The sequence below is a fragment of the Meriones unguiculatus genome, chromosome 14 (assembly GCF_030254825.1).
Source record: "Meriones unguiculatus strain TT.TT164.6M chromosome 14, Bangor_MerUng_6.1, whole genome shotgun sequence".
Lineage (NCBI taxonomy): Eukaryota > Metazoa > Chordata > Mammalia > Rodentia > Muridae > Meriones > Meriones unguiculatus.
In genome coordinates, this window is record NC_083361.1 from 82,168,105 (window position 1) to 82,193,734 (window position 25,630).

Genomic DNA, 25,630 nt, shown 5'->3' on the forward strand with positions numbered 1-25,630 from the left:
CCCTTCCATCACATGAGCTCTGGCACTTAAATTCAGGTTTTGTCACGTTAGATGGCAAGGACCTCAACACTGACTGTTTCCCCAGAATATCATTACTCATAGAGTAAAGATGTAAACGCATACTCAAATTTAAAATTGTTCACACAGTGATGACAGTGCAAAGATATTTTTTCCACTTTTAGCCAACCTCTTTTTTTCTTCTAATATATTTACCCAAAATCATACCTTCTATAAGGGCCTTAGGAGCCTCTCCTGTGCTGGAAGACACTGATTTCCTATTGCGACTGAAATCATTTCTGTCCTGCATCTTTTTCATTGTCTGCTTTAATCTTCTGAACAACTCCAGGAAGTTTATACTGCCTGCCGCTGCTTCCATCTTTTGAAATGTTGGGCCAGGAGAGACCCTTAGGAGGTTTTAGTTCCAGTGAGAGGTAAGAGAAGTGCCAGGAAAGAAGACTCTTTGTTGACACTGCCCAGAGCTCTTGCCGCCATGGCCACAGACTGCTTCCTCAGATGTAGAACTCAGTCTATATGTACTCCATTGCTTTACAATAGCACAGCCACATAATACCCTATCCAAGTAAGACTCATTATAGTAGTGGCGTGACATGACTGATCGGTGCAGAACAGCAGATACAAATCCCCCCCGACACACACACACACACACACACACACTGCCAGACCAGGTGGTCACTCTAGATTTGCATGTTTTCAGCCCTGTGTAAAAGAATGAGATGGAATCAAGCAAGTAACCAGGGGAACACATTCTGCAACTTGTTGCTGATGTGAGACTCTGGGCTGGACCAGAGCACAGAGAAGAACAGTGCACCGGTCCCTGCCTGGAGGAAAGCCTGTTCAAGTAGGAGACACGAACACGGGTCACTGGCATAAGATGCAGGACATGGTGCTGCTGCAATCGAGCCCTCGACCCTCCGGCTCCAGTCTCTTAGGTCGTGTCAGCGCCCCTTCCTCTGCTCAGGACCCAGTAGGATTTTACTTGCTCTATGGGCAGGGGTACCTGATGTCTGTTCATTAGAAGTGAGGAAGCTGCTCGACCTACGTAGAGTGATTAAAGTGGTGCAGGGAGAGAAGAGGCAACATCGACAGCCTTTGTCATGTTCTGTATGTGTATACCAGCTGTCACTTTTTGAGTGATATCTGTCAGATCAGCACAGCACTCTTTGCATAACATCTTCCATGTTACAGGGCTTCATGTTCAAGGGTTACTAGGAAACTCTTCTGATGACCCAGGGAGTTTCCCAGGGTCATCCCTCCCCACATCCCAACTCTCCCGTGTCATCTTCTATGGCTCCTTGCAATTTTTCTCACTTCCAAAATGAAATGATCCCCCAGCCTTTCATCCCTTACATAGGATTGGCATTCTGTCTGGCTTTTCCCACCTCTGCCTTGCTTAAAGCCCACGCTGGCTTTCCTCTTCCCTACCTTCCTACTGGCTAATCAGTGCAGGGTCTCTCATTGTGCTCCTCATCTTCCAGCCTAACCGTAGACAGTATCTGTAGGATGAAGCATTGTTTGCTGTGCATTTTCAGACATCCACCGCTCTAGTAAAATAAAGAAATAAGCCCAAGGTTCACGCCTTTCCATCCACATACTCCAGTTGCTATGACATGTGCATCGTAAAACACAGGCTATGTAGAAACTTGAAATCTGTGAGTTGACAAAGTAGATATTTCCTACGATCTTCTTGACTATTGGGAAATTATTCTGTGAGCCTCTTCTACCTTGGAGATAACTGATATGAATGACCAGAAGGTGACAAACACAATTCTAGCAATTGCTGTACCTCGCAAACACTTCCCAAACCTACTAAAATTTGACTCTTTGTTAGGAAACTCAGTCAGTGACGAGTGTTCTGAGAGACTCTATAACCCAAGGAATGACCAAGACAGGAAAAAGAGAGGGAGGTAGGAAGCCTTGAGGGATGCATAGGATTGGACTTGAACCTGGGCCCTAAAGTTTGAGATGGAACAATTTACTTAGTTCCATAACTGGGTAGTTGGTGAACCTTGACAGTCTCCTCCCAAGGCAGCTGCCATAAACACCTTGGAACAACATAGTCTGTTTCTTTGTTTTGGTCTGAAATTTAACATCTTGACATGATATGGCCCAGCTCATCAGAGGCTCTGATTGAAGACTGGGAAAAAAAAAAAAAAAAACATGAAGAAATGAGTATATAAATGCTTAATAAATGCTGCCTCATAGAGGAAAGTTGTTCAAAAACTGGGATGCAGGGGGAAAGGGTCATGAACAGGGGTCTTGATGTCATAGCTTTGTTCAATTTTCTAAATATTTTGTGAGTGCTGACCCTAGGCTCTTGTGCAGTGAAGACTCACACAGATCATCTATAGTGCTCACAGCAACTGCATAAAAATCAGAGTGCATGGGGAGTAGACAGCTTTCAAATGGGCAAATGGAAGTCATTTCCCCCCAAATCATAGAACTAATAAAATGGTAGGCAGTGATGTAAACCTCAATTCTGTTAAACTTGTGAAGCCCGTTCTAAGTGTGAATCATGCCCACAGGATGTACTGTATATTTTAGTGTTGGAGGCACTTGCAGATGTTTGAAATATAACAGAGGCATCGGATAGGGGAGATGAGGCCAGTTCGGGGAAAGGTATGCTCACCCTTTTTATGCTGGCTGCTGAGTGTGTCAGGGAAGGCTCATTGATACTGGTTGGACAGTTGAATTATAGTCCAAAGTTTTTGGATAAAGAAACCAAAGCCTAGAATGAAAAGCTACCCAAAGAATGTATCTTGGTCGTTAATCCCCACTCCCTCCATTGTCCTTGAAGCTCTGAAATGGACCAGCCAACAGACACACAATTCTATGAAGTGTTGTTGTGTAGCTAAACTCAGGGGTTGACATTAACGTGGTAGAATCTGTAAAGCACTGCTGGATTTGGTGGCTGTGAACTGAGGTGGGTGGAGGGGGGTTCTGTTATGTGTCCCCAGAAGTAGAAGTTCTGAGCGTCTTAGGATCCTACTAATGTTATGATGACCAATCTGGGCTGGGCTTCCCGAGGTTAAGTCCCTTTGCAGAGCTGGCCACGTACGATTGTCTCGTACAGTTGTCTGCCAGTCAAGATGTGAGAAAACAGCCACCCTTGCTGGCGGGTGACGCCTGTGTTGTACTGTGTACTCGTATGTGTTTGTGCTTATGTCTACTCTTGTACAAGATGCACTGCATGTGTGGAAAGGTCCCCCACAGACGAAACCGTGGGTGTTCCAGGCTGCCCCTCCTCCTCCTGAAGAGTTGGGAAGCTGCTCCTGGAGCTGTGGAAACCTGTAACCTTAGAACTATGCAATAGTCCTATAATACAGAAACTCAGTCAGAGTCGCTGCCTTTTGGAACTCATAGAACGCCAGTGTCCTAATGTGACAGGGTGTTACCATTTCGACTATCAGAACGTAAGGATGCTCATCTGTCAGATCTCTGACATAATAATATGCAGCAAATGCCTCTTCTGTGCCTTGTGTGAGGCTGGCATTGCGTTATGATCCGAGGACAGAGGGGTAAGGCTTCTAAAACTCTTGATTTCAAGAAGCTTGAGAAGAATGTCAGAACTCAAGAGTCATAAAATTGTTAGATCCTCTGAAAACTAAAACACTGCTGCACTGAAATCGTAAGCCACTAAAGGTGGAGGAAAGCCTTAGATCATTTTTTCCAGCTCTCACTACGTTTTTTACGAGGCCCGGGACTTGTTGCAGGCAAGTTGGATTCAAATCTCACTAATAAGAACATCATTTCAGTTCAGTGACATCACAGAATGGCTGGGTCTCAGCCTTTACCCAGCCCCCGGCTGCTCATTTTACCGAGAGGCCACTGTGGCTCGTAGAGGGCAGCCTCTTGTTCTGTAAAAAGGCTCAGTCAGCAGTAGACACCTCCAAGCTTCCTGGCCTCTGTCAAAGAAAGGCTAAACAACGAGGACCCTCCTGCTGTTCTCGAGGTAGCCTTTGCTAGGCCCACTCCTGTGGGCCTTCCCTGCTCTTCAGAAGGAGCGCGCACCAACTTTCTGTGCTCAGGGACAGCCCCTGCCCAGGCCACACGTGCAGTGGATCGTAGCGTTCAGAGACCCCTCCTCCGTTGATGCGTGTTTTATTTTGTTGCCCCCCTTTCCCCGTGTGCCTCGAAATCGATTTTCATTATTTTTTTTCTGTCTGTGTTTGTCTTTGTGGCCCGCAGGTGCTCCCTTGCATTGTTCATCTGCTTCATCAACCCCTATTGAGCAGTCCCCCTCCCCGCCCCCCCTCCCCTCCGGCCAATGAGAGCCAGAGGCGGTTGCTAGGCAACGGTGTGGCCCAGCCAACCCCGGACTCAGACTCTGAGGAAGAGTTTGTCCCTAATTCATTCTTAGTTAAAAGTGGCTCCACCAGCCTGGGGGTCGCAGCGAACGGTAAGTGCTCCTCTCTTTTGCTAACTTTTAATGGATTGTTGCTTTTCTTTTTTGGTGGACTGTGCGTGCTTGGGCCGCTTGCAGCTTGCAGGGGCAGAGTGGCCTGCTGCATGGTGGGGCTTGTGGGCAGGCAGGGACCTGGGCGGTTCCGTGGGCTTGGGGTAGCCAGCTCCTGTCTCTCTGCCTCATGGAGGAGACTTTGTTCCGTGACAGGTGCATAAGACAGAGGTGCACAGACTGCAGGAGACTAAACATCTGGCAGAGACAAAGACCCAAACTGGAGGGTGAGGGACAGGCTGCACTGATTGGCTTGCTGCTGTGTGCAAAGAGACCGCGCCAGACGCAGTCACCTGTTGCTTCTTTAGGTCCTCCTCAGGAGCCTACCAAGGGAGGAGTATTACAGCGCCCCTCATCAGCAATAAGAAAACGGAGAGAAAGAATGTTGCCTGAGGTCCAAGGCTGGGTTTTTATAGTTCTCTACCCTGGAATTCCAGGGAGCAGCAGAGCTGACTCTGACCACAGGCAGAATGGCTGGGTTTCCACATTATCTGCCCATGGTTCGCTCCTTTTCTCCGCTTTCCTCTGCTTTCCTCAAGTAGAAGAGGTGTGAACGGTGTGGCAAAAGAGCACCACCCTGATCCTGCTCTGTTACACTTGGCCCAAAATGCCCATCTGTCCAGACGCAGCCAATGATTCGAGCCGCAGAGGGGGATATCAAGACTGTGTGAGAGAACTTGGGATCACAGTAACGGCACCAAAGTTTCCCCATTCTAGTAGAAGAAATTAGGCTTTTCCAACAAATACCACAGAAGGGTGTGTATTGGGTTGGCAAAGCATTTATTCACAAATGCCTGGGCGAAAGAGACGGCTCAGTGGTTAAGAGTGTATACTGCTCTTCCAGACCTCAGTTCCCAACACCCACGTCAGGTGACTCCCAACCACCTGTAACTCTAGCTCCCTGCCTCTGCAGACATCTGTACACATGAGCGCCTACCCATACACAGAGCTACACAGACACACATAATTTAAAATAAAGTCAGTGTTTTAAGTGCCTTATGAAACTGCATTCTATGCTATAGTCTGGAAAAGGAGCCTCAGATGGAGAGAAGCATGAGGCAGTGTTGTTTGTGAATACTGGGACCACACAGTTCTGCACCCAACCCAAGCCCTGTGGCCGGGGGCTTTGGACAAGTCTCACTGACTCCCCAGGTTTCTTCAACTATAAAAGCAGACGAGGTGGTCTTCAGGTGAACGGCTTCATGGGGTCTGGGATAGGAGTTCAGTAAATGGTAGCTTTACCATCAGCTGCCACTTCCCTTTAGAGGACATAAAGAGCATCTCTGTGATAGTTTCCACACGTCATGAAGCACTCAGTATGCTGAGAGAAATACCAGAGGCCCTCTCTTCTCTCAGGAACAAAGGGGGACAGCTAAAGGTGATAAGGAAAGGTGTTGCCTAGCGTGCTGGGTGACAGGGTGACTGAGAGGAAGCCTCCCCATTGCCTGAGAGAACTGGAAATTCCTCCTGTAGGAGATGATGGCTGGCTGGGAAAGAATGGGTCAGGTGGGGCAGACTTTGATACCAGGACTGCTCTGGACAGAGGACACACATGGACACAGACTCCTGGATGGGAGCTGGGGAGCCTGATTCCACTCCTTTATACCTAGGAACCTGGGCACAAAATAGGCATTGGCATGGAAGGGTGTGGAAGGCTTCGTAGTGAGCACCCCTGGAGCTTTTCCAGGGGCTGAATCAGAGCATGTGCAGAAAAGCCCTGCATACTCTGCATAAGCCATCCACCCCAGGGCCCCACATCTTCGGGGCTTCCTCTGATCCAGAGCATTCTTAAAGAGGACAGAAGCTGGAACCCTTGACTAGGATTGAAAGGCCTGAGTTAACAGCTCTGTGGTTCACTGGCTATTTGTCCTTGGCAAATCACTGTTTCGCCTCAGGCCATCTTGTCAGTGATGGGGCAGTTTCTAAGGTATTCTGTTTTCATTAATGTCATGTGGCACTGATTATGCCTATGCCAGTCATCATCATGAGCTTAATGAGGAAGAAAAATAACATGTGTAAATATGTGTGTATATATGTTTTATACACATATATACACATATAGAACAAACATAGATAGATTGATAGATAAATGGTAATGTTCCTCATCCATTCCTGTGTAAATAAACTTTGCAGGAAAAAAAAAGAAGATAAGAGATAAAGGCCCTTAATCTGAGGGAAGAGTGGTGGCTTTGTCTGGCACTCTGAGACAGGCTGAGGCACTGTTACTTTGTTGATGTACGGGGAGGACAGGAGGCCTTTGGCCTGCAGCTGGCTCAGCTCAGCTCCTATGTGTTCCTGCTTCCCAGGGGCCTTGCCATACTATAGATCCCTTCCTGAGGGCCTTGTCTGAGCGTGTCATTCTGAACATCATTAGTAAATGTGCCCCTGTGGGAAGGGAGAGTCCGGGTCCTGCCTTGGCTGCTGTTCTGGGGTAGGTGCCGTAAAAGCCCATTGCTGTGCCCCACCAAGTGTTTTTCTGGCCCAGAAGCCACACATGGGAATCTTCTGCTGGTGCAGATGACAACAAGCAGACCACAACATGGTGGATCCTGTAAGTGCTTGTTTTAACACTTTATGGTTTTTAAGGAGGGGCGTGACTATATCATAATGAAATTATCTTTATTGCTTCCGCTAATTATGAAAGCAAAAATGCTTGTTTACACCCCCAGGTGATCCAGAAAAGTGAAAGGTGATTTTTCTCGTGTGATCTGTACTCCAGAAACAACCACTTTCGGTGGCTTGGTCCATGGTCTGACAAATGCTCTTTTTTCAATGTTCTCTTAACAAGTGAATAAATGACCCAGTGAACAAGCTGCAGAGCCAGAGCCCCAGTGTGCCACCTTAGGCAAGGTCCCCATCCCCTCAGAACTGCTCCATGTAGGGCAAGGACAGCCTGCCATGGCTATGTTTAAAACTACAAAGCTGGGCACCTCAGATGTAAGTCAGGAGTAGCTAGCCCGAGAGGCCCTGGGCAGGACCAGAAAATAGCAGAGATGGTAGGTAAACACCCCTACCTCCACACACCACCCTCTGCTACGGAGCTGAGGCTCCAGGCCGCCCTAGGCAGGTCAACTGCTAAGTCCCGAAAGGGGGGCTCCCCAGAGACTTCATTCCCACTGTACTTAAATGATACGGGGTGCTTCTCTGGCTACCGGGGCGTGACGGCACAGAGGCTTCTTGCTTTCCAGAGGCGGTGAGGAGGAGCTGGCCCCTCGGAACCAGCCTTCCCAGGGCCCGGGCTGCCTTTAGCTCTTCTCCACCAGCAGCTGCGTCGGCTCCAGCCAGTGCAAGGACGTGGGTGTGAGGCCTCCGAGCTGCCCTGCAGAAATCCCCATGTAAAGTGCAGAGAGAAGCACGGGGCGTCTCCATGCAGCTCATTGTCCCCAGGGAAGAGAAGAGAGGGCAAGTCCCTCTTTCTGTCATCACAGCCCTAATCCTCCCCAGGGCACTCGTCCAGAAGTCACCCATGTGAATAGGAAAAGATTTCACCGAAATATCAACCGGTCACAGTCCAGGAGATCAGGAAGTGGTTAGGATTAAGTAGATGCCTGTCCTAACCCCATAGAAACGTCCAGCATCAACAGTGTTTCATCAATTGTACTAATCTAAATTCTGAAGCAGGGGGCTTTGGAGAAGCAGAGGTAGGGCTTAACAGGCTCAGGAAATAAAGAGCCTTGAGAAGGCTGTGGAGAGCTTCCCGAAGCCTAAGGGAGGGTGGGAGGACATGCATCAAATGAGCACCTTCTGTATGCACACATTTCCTTCAAAGGCATTACTGTCTTTGGGCTTCAGTGAATTTACATTTCACTTTGGGGGAAACTGAGGCCCAGAGATAAGGGCAGTGACTTAATCACAGCCCCAGTAGAAGACAAAAACTCAAAACCAAAGCCTACTTGCCTCTAGGGTCAGTCTTCCTCTAGGGTCTTATTTCTAATGTCAAATTCGGGTCTTTCCAGATCCATAGTAAGACCAAAGATAAAAGGAATCCCACTAGAGCTGGGCTGGCATTTTTTTTTTTTTTTTTTTTTTTTTAAGAATTCCAGGCTCTTTGATTCCTGTTACTAACCTTACGAACATTTGTGAAGCACCCAGCACTGGGGAGCTTCTTTATCTTAGGGAGCTATTGACTCCTCTTCTCTACCCTGTGAGCTGTTTCAGTCTCATGGAATAACAAGGACCCAGACAAGTGAGCACCTTCTTTCCCTGTGCCTTCTGGGGCCGCTGAGTAACAAGCTCAGGTTTGAACTCTGGGCCTGCTTGAGACCATTAACATGGAGCCTTTGTATTATATTTTTATGGGGAATTTAAGGGCTTCATAGATGATGAATCAGACCAAAGCAAAGCCCTACATGTGTCCTTGGCTTCCTCCAGGCTCCAGGCCCTTCCTGCCTGGCCTCAGAAAAGGCCTCACTGGCTAGCAGCAAGGTTGTTTGGCATTTTCATTGACTTGCTTAGGTCTTAGGCAGCTGGGAGTATTTTTGTTTTGACTTCCAATCCAGCAGAGGAGTGTTTGTTTTTCTTTCTAAATGGGAAACACTGCTATGCATACAAGCTCCTTCTAAAAAGTGTTTTCTTAAAAAAAAAAAAATCCAACTTAATTTAGAACCTCTGCAGGGTTCCCAGGAGAGCGTGCTGGGTCCTTTTAAGTCAACTTGTGACATCAGAAGGCAAGATGAGGCCTGCGTCTAACGACAGAGGGATGTGCCCAGCCAGGTTGCTTTTCTCCCACTGCTATGAATTTCGTGGAACCCAAGCAGTCACGGGACTTGGGTCTGCCTGTTCCCAGGACGGAAATCTGCTGGGGTGTGTGAAGTTCTCTGCCAGTTCTGTCCACTGCTTCTCTCAACTCTTCTTGCATCAAAAGACACTTGTTGGTAAAAACATTCTTACCACCCAAGCTGTGTGGGGAAGCCAATTCGAGCTTCTTATTCCTGCTAGGAAGACAAAATCGAATGCTTCCTCTCTTCATTCATCCCCGATGACATGTTAAGGGTTGGTGGATGTTGTTCAGAGAGATGGAGGTGAAGAGTGCTATAAGCAGAAAGGTCTTACTAAGTGAACGGGCGCTTGGAAGCACATGCCTTGCAGATACAGTGTTTGGAGATTTCACAGAGTGCACGCTGTGTGCTTGTCCTGAAATGCTCCCCATCACCCAGCACCTCCCCATCTCTGCAGTAAAGCATACAAATCGTTTATACTACTGAGAAGAGAGAGAGGGGGAGAGAGAGACTGACTTCAGACCTCACCTCAGTTCAAGACGAGTTTTACAACTGAACAAGGTTGATTGGCTGGCTGGCTGGCTGGCTGGTGTGGTTTCCTTTGGTCTGGTTTGTTTTTCTGAGACGTGGCCTTGCTGCGTAGTTCAGGTTGGCTTTGAACTTGTGATCCCCCTACGCCAGCTTCCCAAGTGCTAGGATTACAGTCCTGGCTACCCATACTCACATTCATCCTCAGCTTCAGGGTTGTTATTGTTGTTTAACATGCGTGGGCATGTGTGTGGATGCGCACATGCTCGTGGACATATAGGTCGCACAGTCTTGAGTGCCATCCTCAGCAGTGTTGCCTTCTTTCTTTGGCTTGAAACTCACCAATTAGATGTGTCTGGCCAGTCGGTGAGAACGAGGGGTCCCCGTCTCTGCCTCCCGGGCACTGTGATTTTTAAGTGTTCACCACAGCACTGAGTTTGGTCTGTGGCTGCTAGAAACCAAACTTAGGTCCTCGCTTCATAAGACAAGCATTTTTGCGGTCTGGGCTATCTCTCCTGAAACAGTGAAGTTTGGATGCCCCGCCGTCTCTGAAACACATTCCACTTCTGCCGGTGCTTTATTTCCTGGCCCAATTTCGAGACTGTGGAGGAGGCCAGCGTTGGCTATGCCTGGGCTCCGAAGTTCAAACTTGAAAAAGCACGACTATAATGAAAACCCAGTTAGTGTCCCCACTTCTCCCTTCCCCCTAGCACCCCTTGCACGTGACACCAGCCATCGCAGGAGCAGTGCGCTGACCCGCGTGGGCACAGCCATGCAAATTCACAGAGATAGAGACCTGCCCCCGTGCAGTCAGGATTCACAGTGTGGCCTCAGCTCCTGTGTTCTTTGTTCCCCGCCAGGTGCTCCCCTAACTAGACCAGGGCTCACCTATGCCCCCCACCAGGAACAAAACATTATGCCCCCTAATTGGGGGCAGCAGGGACACCTTATCAGGGTCACTTCTATTTTATGTAGTTTACAGAGCCCTTTCTCATGCGTTACCTCGGGCGAACTCCGGTGACTGTAATCTAATTGCCACTTTGGCTTTCTAGGAGGTAAGGCTTCTCCCTGACCCTACAAAGTAAACAAGTCACACTTTGAATTAATATAACCCAGCATCAGTATCGTGGGAGAACCAGGGGCCTCTAACTGGGCACTCACGTGACTAGAACGCAGCCCCTGCCACTTCCTTTTCCACTAGTTTCCCCAAATTCAGTTGTAGTAAAAAGTGCACGAATAGTTTCGTGTGTGGCTTGGTTGCATCTCAGGTCTCCTTGGCACTTGAGTTGTGGGTCCTGACTTTTTCCATGTGGAAAGGGCCGCTTTGTGCTCCCGTTGATATATTAGTGGCTGCCTCTGTGGAGTCCTCATTTACAGCAGAACACATCTGAAGTTATCTGCTGACAGCCAGGTGCCTAGGCTGTTAAAGAGGAGCCTGGAAGGAGGCCATGGAGAGTGAGGAAGCTAGCATAACTACCCGCCACAGCAAACCCCTTTCCCAAAGCCCACTCACATCCTTGGAGCTTCACTCTTCGATCCACAGAGCCTCAAGGATGGCAGCGCCTGGGGCTCAGAAGCACTGTGTGCTGGAGGTAAGGCGTGCAGAGGGGCAGCTTTGGGTCCATTCGACTTGTACGACAGTCAGTCCAGCCTGTTGCACGCCCTGCGCTCAGCAAAGCTTGCTGTCCAGTTACAAACCTCAGCTGACAGTGCTACCCAGAGCAGGGGCTGGCATGAGGGAACTGCAAATCAAGACCCCCTCAGCCCATACTTGACCTTCTGTGCCACCCCACAGGACTCTTGTCCTTCAGGTCTGGGCAATGAAAGAATTGGACGCAATCGACGTTTTCCAGGCCGTGTTTGTCTCTGTGTCCCTGTCACAGGGTGGACCCTAGCATCACGCTCACCTACACTGTCATTTGTGTTCTTTTAAACTGCCTCTTTCCCCAAACTTTTTGGAATTTAACTGAATTTCCTTGTTTCAAGAGGGGATTGTCGGGGGTTGGAGAGATGGCTCAGAGGTTAAGAACACTGGCTGTTCTTCCAAAAGTCCCAAGTTCAATTCCTAGCAACTACATGGTGGCTCAGAACCATCTATGGTGAAATCTGGTGTGCAGGCAGAATGATGTATAAATAATAGAGAAATAAATCTTTTTAAAAAGAGAGAGGTTGGGGATTGTGTGGTTGTACAAGCGTGTGGTTGGGCATAAATGGAGGCTAGCTGTAAAAATAAACACAGGGAAGCAGCTTATCAAGTTCTGCGAGAGCTCGCCTGCCCCAGGCTGTGGAGCAGAGCCTTGCCTCTTTGTTAAGCCGGGACAGTGGCAAGCGTAGAATGTTAAAGCACACATGCGGTACCGAGCTGAGATTTCCTCCATCCCTTCATGAAAAGGATTGAAGAAGGAAGCCCTCCCCGTGGGAGAAACACTTAATGGTCGTTCTCAGCAGATGCTGAAGACCATCCACAGGGGACACCACTCTGCAGCCTTTTCTAGACTGCTGTCTGGGCGTTTAATGCCACCCCTCGCAGCCTTCCCGCCTTGAGAATAAATGTCTCCGGCTGCTCCCGGCACCCAGTCTTCTTCCCTTTCCTAAGCTTGGTCTTTGCAAGCCATCTGTTCCCACCCTCCCCCTCTGTCTCTGGCCCTCTGCCCCTGTCATCAGGTCTGAGCTGGGTGCTTTGAGCTCAGCTGGATCCCCTATTACTGCTTAATGGTTCTCAGTGTGGACCAGGAAACCATGTGGCTTCCTATGAACTGCCATTATTTATGTAGGTGTTTGAGATGCAACAACTTTACAAGGCTAGAAGAACCAGAAATGGCACAGTGCAGAACCAGGGTAAGGAGAGATGGGTTGGGGAGGCTGTGTGCGCGTGAATCCTTGCTGTGATGAGTGGCCATGCAGAATCTGTTCAGCCTCTTCATGTCCTGTTTCTTCTATCGTCAGATTTATTAGCTCCACATGACTGCTGCATAAATGAGAGAACAAACTGTTTTTTCTCTTAGAGATGCCCAGTGAAAATTGGCTTCCCTCTTGCCCTTCTGTAGCACAGAGGGGTCCAGATATCCTGGAAAGGAGGCAGATTCCTTCACTCCTTCCCCTCCAGGCTTAGAATAGTCACAGCAATCAATAACTCTGCCCAGGAGTCCTCAGCTGGCACCCCTCCCCACCCAACACACCACCACCACGAATGTGTCGTGTCCCCCCCCCGCCCCCGTAACTTCCAAAGATTTCAGGTTATAAAGGAGGGAGGGATGGAGCCCAAGGCAGCAGCTAAACAAACATAGTATAGCGGTTGTGGAAACATCACCATTGCTGAATTCCTGGTCATAGTTTCTCCACTGTTCCTGGTTCCCATTGGTCTGGCATCATGATGCCTTTTCCTTCTGGCCAGCGGCCTTCCCCATGGAGTTGAAAGGGGAGGAAACAGGCTGGTAATTCATTTATGCCCCTTTCCCTCTCTCCTGGTAGATCATATTTCTATAAATAACTCTGGAAAGCTGTAGCAACAGCTCCTGATAATAGCGTGTATATTTATACTTCCAGAAATGTCTCTTTCTGTACTCGAGAGGAAGTTCTCTGAGATACACACCTGATGAGAACAAGATTCTACTCCCAGCTGCCTGTGTGACCTCAGGAGCTTTCCTGTCTCACCCAGTGCCCATCTATGATAGGGGACTAAGGACAACAGCCTGGGGCTGTCTCAAATGCAGAACAGGCTATAGTTCAGTGTGTCCCAGGCCCACTGCCCTCCCCTTAGCTGCCTCTCCTATTTATTAGAAACACATAGAGGTGTTTGGTTTTTTGTTTTTCTTTTTCTTTTTTCAGGGTAAAAGGTTATTGTAGCTGAACTGAAGTTTGATCACCTGTCTGCTGTCACCCTGAAAATAAATGAAAAGCTGAGACGTTAGCAGCCTGTTTGCTGAGTTTACAGAGCCCTCTCTTCACTCATAGTGCTTCTCAGTACATCCATGCCTGAACCACGGCAGTAGCATCCTCTCTGGCTTGCTGCCCCCCTCCCAGCCCTCCCTTCAACCACAGCGATCTCTCCCAAACCCAATCTTTGTGGCTCAAGGCCTCGCTCCCACAGTGAAAGCTCATCCCTCTGTCTGATGTTTAACTGTTTCTTAAGACAGCATCCCCTGTGCCCAGCAACAGGGCCCACAGCTACTGATTACCCACAATGCTGAGAGCAAAAGCTTCTGTGTACTTGCTCGTTTTAAAGTGAGACCAGGGGAGGGTCTGATGCGACTGATATGGAAAGAAAGCGGCTTGTGTACCCTTCAGAAACAATTCAGTTGAGCAAATCATGGTCAAGGACCAACTATGTGCTAGGGCCCATGGAGAAGAGCGCTCCCCACCCACACCTTTCTACCCCCATCCCCTGGGAGATGAACTCACAATTCAGCAGCTCAGCCCTGAAGCAGGCAGGCATCAGTGAGAAAAAAGGGGGCTCATAGGGGTAGAGCTGCAGGGGTTCTGTGCAAAGGGGAGGATCCCTGTATCGTTTACATTCGAACAGGTGGTTGGCATGTTGCATGTCAGTGGCCTAGATATAGCCAGATACTCCAAGCATCTAAAAGTGTTTCATCCACATAAGAGTCTCTTCCTGGGTGTATGTTGTACTTTTTTTTTTTTATTTGGTTTGGTTTGGTTTTTTGTTTGTTTGTTTGTTTGTTTGTTTGTTTGTTCTTGCTATAATGTAAGCTCTGGTCCATCTGCACCTCTGTCTTCTATGAGCAACTATGTGAAAGAGACACTGGAGCCCTTGAAGAGAGTCTCTCTTCATTTCTGTGCTAGTATGACAGGTCCACCATTGAGGCCCACATCCACTTCACCTTCTTCCTTCTCTCGGGTATCCCTCTGGCAAACTCCATTTTCCTGGGGTTGATGTAGGGATGGAGTAAGCAGTGGCATCATAAGGCAGGGGTGGTACCCTTTACCCTGTATCCAGAGCCCCCTGAGTGAGGGTGAAATTCCAGGAATCAGGCAGGGCTTGAAGTCACATTCAGATTATGTGGCAGACAAGCAGGTCCCATCACCAAGCACCTCAGGGCATAAGTGTCCTTCTGGGTACTTTGCCATTTCTGGCCTCCTCCCACCCTGTCCCAAAATGAATCTGCCAGGAGACCAGAAGGTTCTAGAGAAGGAGACATGAAGTATGGGTTCATTGCTGTATTAGCTGTAATTGGCTAGGGAATGGTCCAACCTCTGAGTTTCCTCCTTTCCCTTGTGTTAGAATGTGATGTGAAGTGTTAGCAAAGCACCCGGCTGGTGTCAAGTTTGAAAAGAAAAATTCGTTGTAGTCATTGTTCTTGTTAATGGTGCTCTGAGCGAACTAAGCAGATGCGGCCATCTTCAGGATCACACAGACAGCAGGTGGCATGCTGCAGCCCAGTGCGTCCATCCTTTCAGCCCAGTCTCTTCTTGCCCCATTGGGTCCCTTCTTTGGTCATCTAACAGCCTTTGTCCTCCTTTCTTCACAGCCCCCCAGGAAGCCACAGGATCTAGGGGAACCCCCAAAGCAGATCAGAGGTTTCCTTTCTAGGCCCCTTGCCTGGGGCAGGGTGGGGGGGGCGGCAGAGCTGCATGTGCATTTTGGCACCAAACCCCAGGCCCTGATCAGAAGCCCGCTGAATGGAAGTTGCTGAGTTGCACACCAGCGCTCTGAGCTCTAAGACTAAGACACCCCTGGTGAGCCCCTGTGTGGGTGACAAGATGATGCATGAGGTCTGGCTGAGCCGCTTATTTGTCTGAGCTGGTGATGGCCTTTATCCTGAGGTGAGTTAATGGCAAGGGGGCAGGGGCCCCTTAAGGCCTGGACAATGGGCTGGCTTCTCAGGTCATCAAATCACTCATCAGCCAGGCCCCAAGTCCCTCCCAGCACAGGAGGCCTCTGCCCCCTCTGCGCCCCATCAGCTCTGCTCATCAGCAAGGGGTGCTCCCAGCCCAGCAGGAGAAGCCCTGGGATAATGCACAGGCCTCATCAAAGAGTGCTGTGGTGACAAAGGATGAGAGTGGAACAGGATAATGCGCCTTCACCCGTCCTGCCCGGAGGCCCACACCTAGCCAGCCGAGGCTAGTTTCCAGCTGCTTCTTTTGCTGCAGATTCCAGTTCTGCCTTCTCTCCTGGCAGCCATGGCCCTCCAGAGTTCAACCCTTTCCTCCTTCTCTGAAGTGCTTCAGTTACTGCAGCCCTCCCCAAACCCCTATATTAGCCTCCAAATAAGATCCTATTTAATAAGCATTTTGAGTATTAGTGTTCTGTTTTTGTTATTGTTTTTTTTTTTTTCAAAATAGGAAAACTATTGATTAAACTTACCCTCTGTATGAAAATTGGGAGCTAGGATTCAAAGCCTAGCTCAGTGCGGACTTTCCCTTGATGTGTTTGTTCATTCACTCATTCACTCACTCACTCCTTCACTCATTCTGCAGAGACACCTGAAATAGTTATGGCATGTCTGCCTTCCCAGGCTCTGCGAGGGGCCTGAGCATCAGTGCACAACCCTACTAAGGGGTCAAGAAGGCACACATATGCATTAGCTTGTAATATGTTCAATTTCTAGCTTTCTAAGTCTCATTAAAGAGAAACTTAAGACAAGTGGGAAAAGGCAACTGTGAAAATACCTTTTGACCTTGGCATCTGGCTGGCTCCCGGAGACCATGACTGGGATGTTTTCGGGGCTTGGAGGCTGATCTCCCAGAAGGGTGGATGGCAAAGGACGAGCGAAGGCACTTTAGATGACAGACTCACAGAGCTGGTGGGGTGTCGCAGACTGCTTTCTAATTACAGGGGCGAGGGGGAACCGGGTAGGGAACTAGTTCCAGGGAGGACTCAGTGTCCGGCAGAGCTCCATGGTGGAGCCGGCTGCAAGCGATGCCATAAGAAGCACAGGGTCTGGGGTTGGCCTCAGCGGTAGAGTGCTTGCCTGGCATACGCAAGGCCCAGGGTTCTACCAGCATTGCAAGATCAGGAGGAGAGAGTCAAGAACGAAATGAAAGGACAGGAGACAGAATCAGCACCGGTCATGCCACACATGGGCTCGCCAAAGATGCCAAACCTACTGTGAGCGTGAGAGCACAATGGGCCAGCCCAGGGTGCTGGGCAGGCTACAGGCAAGAACCTGACTGCTTAGAAAAAGAGGGACTATGGGTATTTGGCTGGCTGTGAAGCACCTCTAGATTAAGAGGGACCAACAAAATACACCAAATTTCACTTACAATCTGATCTGATCTTATTTTTAAGCTATAAGGAAGAATGTGGGATTCTTTAGTTATGGGGTGTGTGTGTGTGTGTGTGTGTGTGTGTGTGTGTGTGTGTGTGTAACACTGCAGGAACACTGTTTATTTACTTAGTTGTGCTGTGATATGGAGGCCCCAGAGCGTCCTGATCCTAGCCTGCATGCTAATATGAAATGTACAGAAGCCTGTAATTTGCTTTCAAAAAAAAAAGAATGACATATAGATACTGCAACATGGCAACGTATTAGCCAGGACAGAATTAGGTAAAGTATGTAGGGATGTTTTCGTACTGTTTCAAATTTCCTCCAGAGTCAGGATTTTTCTGAATAAGAGTAGAGGTTGTGTGTGGGTTGGAGAGAGACCAGAGTTCAGGAAAGGGTTCCTGAGAACAAGTGAGGCAGGCCCTTTTGAAGAGAACACCCACTCGTCCATCACCTTGTCTGCTGGGATACAGAAATGCTCTGAAGCTTTACAGAGGATCCAGAGCTGGGCAGTGTGCTGAAAGGAGTTTGGCTGGGCACGGAGGGGGACCTCAGCAAGGCGCTAGAGCTGGTAATAGGAACCACATTGTCAGGGGTGCAGGGAGCCCCACCCCGAGACAGCTCTTCTACGCTGAGGCAGAGATGGAGGGAATTATGTGCATTCATACTTGTTAAACTGCCTTGGCACCAGAAGTGAGCCTCGTAACCCCAGCTTTACAGTGGCCCGGCCATAGTTAAACCTGGGTCAGCCCCGTCCCCGCACCCTCTCTGTCAGAGGTTTACGGCTGCAGCATAAAACAATTCAGCACGAGCTGAAACACGAAAAAGCTCTGGGCTGCAAAGGCAAGCTTTCCTTTGAAAAGTTTGCTAAGGAGGAAGCAGTTGGGCCCAGTCTTTGCTGTCCCCTTCTGCTTTCCCAGCCAGGCCCCAAGGGCACTGGCTTACGCCCCTCCCCACAGACCACAATCCAATCAGACCCAGAAGCTTCTACATTCTGTGGTTGCACACGGGAGGGAGCGGGGGCCGTTGCTGTGCCAGGGCTCCGTGTTCCTGCTGCTGTGTGGCCTCAGATATGTTGGTTTCCCTCTCTAGGCTCCAGCCTCAAAAATATTTAGTACATAGTTGGCAGCCCACACAGATATATAGTACGTTATTGAGTGCATGGGGCACTCAATATTGACTTTCTGACTGTGTCAGGGTGTATAAGAAACACAGAAAAGGACAAGGTAGTTGCTTAAGGTTTTTGTTTTTATCTGAAATGTCATCAAAGAAGGTCGTTTTTTTACTTTGATTTCCTTATCCATGTGTGTGCACATGTGTGTGTCCTGTGGATGAAAACAAGCATGTTTTCCCACTGAATGATCTCTCTGGCTCTCAAAGTACAAATCTTAGTGGAAGATAAGTCATGGAAAAACCACACACACACGTGAACGCACACACTCACACAGACAGAATTTTGTTTTGTTTCAGAAAAGCAGAAGGAGGCTTTGGAGTGTCACCCACCTCTGCTAATTACCGATGGAATGGCCCAAACAGACCAGTAAACCTTTCTGAGTCTCAGTAGCTTCATCAGGGCAACAGGGTGCGACATTGACAACCCGATAATGAGGGGGCAGTGATTGCTTAATGAGAGACTCTAGCCCGGGCATTTAATGGACCGAACCACAATTAGTCCCAAATCTGAGAGAGATCAAAAGCTCTCTCAGAACCAGATCTGTCTCTCCAGAGTTATTCTCGGCAGGGGGACTGGGCACAGCATCCAAAGCTCTGCCCACAACCCCACGTCCCCGTGATGAAAGTGTGTTGTGATTGCTGCTCTTCTGAAGGCGCAGTTGAGATGCATCCTTCAAGCTCTGGGAGCGTCAAGGGACCTGGGGGACACTGAGCAGAAGAAACATCCCGCTGCAGCTTCAGGACTGACACCCACGTGGCTTTGGAACAGATTTGGTTATTTAATCCAAAACATGACAGACTCAGTCACTTCATCCCGAATGACTAGCACTTCTGACCCAGCTCTCCTTTACTTCTGTACCAGAAAGTCTCTTGAGTCATCTGGACTTGCCCCTGCCTTAACACTAAAGCCACCTACCTGCTCTGCTGGCTTCTGTGGGACAAGGCATGAAGCAACATGAGTACTTAAGATGGCAGACGTGGGGAGGTGGCCCCTACCAGCACGCCCTTCAACAAGACCTGTGCCACAGGCACAGTCACACCCTTTTACAGTAGGTGTCCCCAGAAGTTGTTTGTAAACAGACATGTTGTGAATAAAATACTTGGCAAACTGGGTGCTTACTACATAGAGGCTTTTCCAGCACAGAGCAGAAGATGGGAGGAACATTTGCTTACCTTCTGTTAGCTTTCTGATTGGGGTGTCAAGCGTTCTGGTCTTGTGTCATTAGAGACAGGGTCTCATGTGTCCCTGGCTGGCCTCAAACGTTCTATGCAGCTGAGGGTGGCACTGAACTTCTCATCCTCCTTCCTCCACCTTCAGACTGCTGGGGTTCCAGGTTACAGGTGTGCTTACTCATGCCTAGTTTGTATGATCCTGGTGATCAAACCCAGAGCTTCATGGTCACTAGGCTAAAATGCTACCAGTGGAGTCATAGCCTCAGCTCCTTGGGTGTGTATATTCATGACTGTAGTTTTGATGTTAATATGGCTCCTGGATTCTTGGGTCACTCAAACCATCCAATGGGCTATCCTATCTACACTATCACCAGAGATCTCGGAGGTTTCATGTTAAGGGAAAAAATAGTTTCTGGATGTGCCTTGACACCTTTCACTTCTCCAGACGTGAGAATTCATGAGTGGCAATTAAAGAAGTCAATTTGCTGAGTGCAAATGTCTCTTGATGCACAGAGGAAGTAATACCTAAAGAGGACAGATGAGGGCAGGAAGGGAATTGAGCTTGTTTCCTGGCCCTGGAAGGTGGAGTCAGCATTTTCACTTTAATCTATGCACTACTCTACCTGGGATAGGAAGTAGTACCCTGCTCACACCTACCCCAAACCCTCACTACCACACCAGGGTGCCCTCTCCAGCTCTGCCTCACTCCTTCCAAAAGTCAGGATGCTGCTTGGACCGTCCCTCAGGCTTCTGGGAAACAGCCTAGAAACTAGAGTACGAAATCACTGCCAGATTGAGGGCTGCTGCATGCTTGCACTGAAGCAAGTTTGGGGCTTGTCCCCTGCAATGTGCTCATTAAGGATAGGTGCATACGCCTCATTCTGTGGGGCTAGAACTAAAACTCACGCAATTGCTTGGCCAGGAGGAGAGAATCCTTTCACCAGGTTCTGAAGACAACAGTTCATTAGGTGAAAGGTCTGGTGTAGCTCTCACTGCACTTTGCAAAGGGCAGGTAAGTGCAGATTGCAAAGACAGGTAAGAGGGCTGGAGAGTTGGCTCAGCTGTTAAAGGCTAGGCTCACAACCAAAAATATGCCAGGTAAGACTGTGCCCAGTGCTAACTCTGAAGCCATCCAGAAAGGCTTCAGTTCACTGCATTCCCCAGGTGTGGCCAGGTAGCAGTAGACACTTTATCTCCCTCGCCGAATTGCTTTTCTCTTTTGCATAATAAGGATTATTATTCTTCTGTGGGGAGAGAAGAGAGTCGCTGGTAAGAGGGATTCAGAAAAGATGAGCGGGTCAGGAGGGACTAGTCCCTACAAAGCATGGGATGATTCAGTTCTTTGGCCCATCAGCTCTTTGAACACGGACCGCCTTACATTGCCACAAGCTTGCACCCATAGAGCCACTAAGGTCTATGAGAGGATGGGGAAGGTCTACCTCGCACTACAGGGATGACAGCTGGTAGCTTGGTCTAGCATTGTCTGTGGTGCCTTCGGTGTAGCTAACTGCACTGTTCTGGTTCTCTACTTTTAAAGGGCCTCATCCGCAAGGTCCCCCACTAGTGGAGGATGAGCACAAATTGACTACGTCACACAAGTAGTACAGGGATCCAGCGAAGTCTGTGCGTAAAAGCATGAGGCCAGCACACAGTAGGAGATCAGAAAATGCCGAAGCTTACAGAAGAGGAGCATGGATAAAGACAGGTCAGGAATGCAGTCTGGGTTCTGTCAAAGGCAGCGCCTACCCACTTCAGGGACAGCTTTGTGAGGTGAGAATGAGTCAGGGCAGCCTGGGGAGAGAGCCTGCTCTGCATTGCAAGACACCTAGGGGTGGGCTCAGAAAGCCAATCGCTCCTGGTCCCCATGTCTGCCCGCCCAGCACCTGCATCTAACAGGCTCCTAGTTGGCTCCCTGCCAGTGCTTGCCTCCCTGCCCCCAGTGCTGGGACCAAGCTGCCTCCAAGTCACACCTGAAGCCATGTCATCAAGAGCTGCACAGGACAGCCCTTCCCTGTTTGAACATTCCTCCCACTCCCTCCCTCTGCAGCCTTGCTAAGTGCTGTGGGAGGCCTCAGCTGTGGCGTGGTGGCCCCGCCGCCTCTGCCTATTTGCTGTCCTTCAAGACCACCTGGTCCCTTGTGCGTGTTCCCCACGAGCGCCTTCTCTTCAGGCACCGAGGGCTATTGTGCGTCAGTTCACGGCTCATCTTCACAGCAATTCCAAACCTAAAATTAAAAAAGCTCAAGCTCAAGCAACCAAAGAGCTCAAAACCCACCGTTTGCCCAAAGCGAGGCAAATAACAGGAGACAGGCCCCTCTGTCAAGTGCCTGTATGTCTGTACCTCTCAAGCAAGAGCTCCAGAGACACACTGGCGTGGAGTGACACGCAGCTCAGCCACTCCTAATGCTGGATGTTTATTCATTCTCTCAGTTGACAAAGTGAGGCAATTTGTCGGGCTCTTTGGGTAAGTCTTTGGGCACAGGGGCTGTGGCGAAGACAGCTCTTGGCTTTCACATTGAATTGCGTTTGCTATTTGTGGTAGGCCTAGGACGAGAGACGGGAGCAAAAGCAGCTGTAGAGATTGGGGTAAGTGCTTGGCTTGTCAGAAAGATAATCTCCCCACACCTGTGTTCTGGAAACACAATCCAGGCTCTGAGATGCGCTGTTACCAGCTTGTCCCCACAGTGACCTGCCCGAGTGAATCCAAGCCTGTGGGGCTCAGGTTACAGGCCCATTCTCAAGCCCCTTGAGTCCCAACAATGCCTGCCTGTCCTTTGGAACTGCATCTCCCAGGAGGAATGTTAATGGGATGGAATATTGGGGGTGGGGACATAACTGACGTAAGTCTGAGCCAACAGTCTGCTCAGTTTCTTGAGTGGGCTTCCCTGGAAACAGCTGCTATTCTTCCACGGGGTCATTCAAACTGTCCCCAGGAAGAACCTTTCTCTGCTCTTCCCGGAACAGAGCATCATCCCTGCCATAGGCAAGACCTGCTTAACTGGAGTCCAGTCTACACCTTTGTCAGAGTTTCCTTCCAGTCAGTTGAAATGGGTTCAAGAGTGAAAACACTGGAAACCTCATGGTTGTCTAGTAATAACAGGGAGTGCGTAAAATCACTGCTTCCTGTCTATACAACAGTGTTCTGAGTGGTATTGAAATCTTGGGGATTTGGTTTGGTTTCATTTTGGTAGGTTGGTTGGTTGGTTGGTTGGTTGGTTGGTTGGTTGGTTGGTTGGTTTTTCAGCCTGAGGGGAATTGAGTCCAGGGTCCCCAGCACCTAAAATTATATTTAAGTAGCAAAGATCTAAAACCCCCCTACAAGAAACTGGATAGAAATAGGACACTGGCCATGAACCTGCTTTACTAAGTTTTTGTGTGTGTATTTCATAATGTCCCGTAGCCGAGAGAACATCCTGGTTTGCTACAGTGTGCTGAGGCCTATTAATAGGCTTTGTTTTCTTCCTTGGACTTTTCTCCTTCACACACGCTGTGGTGAAAGCATACTTTGGGGTTCATAGAACATTAATTTCTTAGAAAGTCATTCATTTCCCTTCTGTTATACAAGTGACAACCTAATCCCTGCCCTGCAAGAGCCAGTGGCCTGGTAAGGCCAGGAAAACCACACGGGCAATCAGTGAAATGCCTCGTTCTGTAACAGCTGCGGTGGCTGTGCAGGCAGGTTGGTTAAGAGCTACTCGTTGTTCTGAGTGCTTTATGTGTGTTTACATATAAACCCTCATCTCCGGGAGGAAGGCAGCAGTTCAACTCATTTTGCTTATAGGCCGCTGTGGGGACCAAGCCCAGGGTCAGGAAGACTGGACACTTGTCACTTAGACCTTGTTAACTGGAAATTCTCCAAGCAGAGCAAGAAAAACTGTTTCAGAGGATGCCATGGCTGTGAAAGGCATGGGTGTCAGCTAGTACTTACCTTCCCCCATACTGAGACTGGAAAGGCCACGGGGCACCTTCTGAAATGGGCAGCTCCAGTTTAAGTGTGCAAATGGTTGGTTCCCTTAGGCAGTGGTAAGTCACCCAGGGCTCTGTCTGATACAGGCAGTTCCAGAACTGAGCGAGCAAGCCAAGCCCACTTCTTAGACCTAGAAACAGCTCAGCGTTTGGAGAAAGAGAGGCACTCTTCTGGAGTCTGAGTACTGTGGGGAAACTCGGTTCCCTCACCCTATGCTGGGAGAGAGTCGCTGCAGTCGTGTGGAATCTGGTCTGGGCTGGGAGACCGATGGTGCACAGAAATGCATTCGTCACCCGCACTGTGGAAACTGCGTTTATTATAAAAGTCAGACCCCGTAAACACTGACAAGGTGCCCGAAAGCCAAGGCAACCCTCCTTTTACCATGTCTGTAGTTTACCAGATGATGGCCTGCTGAGCTTGGCACAAAGCTGCGCTTGCCACACGGAGGAGAGGATCAGACCACAGTAGGCACCTGCTCCCCAGGCTCCTCTCTCTAGCTCCATCCTTCTTTCAGGCATTGTCCTCAAAGAAGTCACGGCAGATAGGGAATGGGTTTCTTCCAGTGTGTTTGTTTTTGAGTTCAATCTTTTATTTTTGCTTCTAGGGATTTGTTGTTTGTTTCTTTGTTTGAATTGTTACAATAGTGTGGGAACCACTGAGCCTATGCCCATTGATCTGTGTTCAGTGCCGGGTTCCAGTAGAGAAGCAAGATAAGTGAGACACATAGACTTCAAGGCAGATGATTCAAAGGTAGGAAATGAAGAAAACTGTTTTGGAAAAGTTAAATTGAGGCTCTGGGTAAAATGTACTAAGAAATTCTATACTTTTTTTCCTTTGTACAATTTTTAGGCCAGCCTAAGATTATTTCAAAATGAAGAAACACATGCTGAAACCTAGCGTGCATGATCGGAGACCAGAGGGCAGCCACTAGACAAGAGCAGCCTGGGGTTGCTCTTGTTTAGAGGTGTGTTGGGAGCAGCCTGTGCTTCGTTCTAGGACAGTGAGCAATCATGGGAAATTTGTGATTAAAAGTCAAGTCAAGTCAGGTGGTTTCCTATTAGAAAAAAAAAATCACTCAGAAATCAGGGCAATAATTGACTGCAAAGAACTGCATTTTAGAGTTACTGACATGAAGCCAACAGGAGAGTGTGTTCTGAACCGCCTCCTGAAGAGCCAGCCCTGCGCAGTGTTCGTGGGTGCTGCTGGGTCAGGGGCTCCACAGACAAACTCCAGAAAGTGCCTTCTGCCTGTATGACGTCTCAGAGGCATTGACTTGTTAGCTAATGTCCTTTGACCGTCTCTAAGCAGGAGGGGATATGTGCAGTGTTTCCCCATCTCAGGCTGTCAGTGGGGTACACATGTCCTTACAAGAGTGTGCGTGCTTATGAGACTGCAGGTTAGTCTCTGATGCCATTCCTTAGGAGCTGTCCACCTAGGACCAGGACTTCCCGGGTACCAGCTGTCTGGCTGGCTGTCCCACCCCAGGGACCTGCTTGTAGCCACAGCCCTAGCACTGGGATTATAAACACACATCGCCATGCTTGACTGTTTATGTGAGTTCTGGCGATGGAACCCAGGCCCTCATGCTAGCATTGCAAGCATGTTACAGCCTGAACAACTTTCCTGGCCCCTGATTGCACTTTTTACTGGAGTGCCGTCCTGGGAACTTCTCACAGGACTTGCATCCCCTGAGATGACACATTAACCATGTTTGTGGCACAGTCACCCCGAAGTTCTGCAAACCTAAATACTGTTGGATCTCGTTTCCAGGCGGAGGGAGGACAGTGTGTGCATACCTCCTTCCTCCTCTGGTCTCTGAGCGCCGAGATTCAGGAATGCCTGGGGTCACTGTCTGTCATGCACACAGCACTCTTCTGCAGGCTTGTGAACAATGGTGTCAGGGATGCCCTAGGCTGTGTTTCCAACCTAATTTTAAAAAGTTGCAACAATGAGAAATAATCCCTGTAGAAGGGAAGTGGTTTTGAAGGGTCCTTTAAATGTCACGTTTCTAAATTAACAGATCTTTACATCTGAGTGAAAATACACAGCCGTTTCTTGTTCTCTTCTCTCCCCCTTTGTGAACTCCATCTTGATTTTGACCTGTGGGCTCTAATCAGTTGGATGGTATCTCCTCTTCCTCATCTCCCTGCTCACTCTAGCATACTATCTGGCAGTGGGCAAGAGCAGACTGGCTATTAAAACACTGGTAATTGGGCACTTGCACTTTGGTTCATGAAGCCTCTGGTCTTACCACACCTGCTAGCTCACCTCTCTGAACTTTGCTTTTCTGATCCTGAGAATGAGAAGGGCAAGCCCGCCTCAGACAGCTGCGTAGAGTACTGCGAGGTGCATAGACTCCAACAGCCACTAGTCT

The 25,630-nt window shown here is 49.0% G+C and overlaps 1 protein-coding gene across 1 annotated transcript in view; it reads left to right on the plus strand.

The window, feature by feature from the left end:
• Tenm4 (teneurin transmembrane protein 4) overlaps window positions 1-25,630 on the plus strand; it is a 388,185-nt gene that overhangs the window by 111,308 nt on the left and 251,247 nt on the right. The window contains 2 exon segments of the mRNA XM_060367590.1: window positions 4,207-4,265; window positions 4,267-4,417. Of these exon segments, the coding sequence (XP_060223573.1) occupies window positions 4,207-4,265; window positions 4,267-4,417 (210 nt within the window).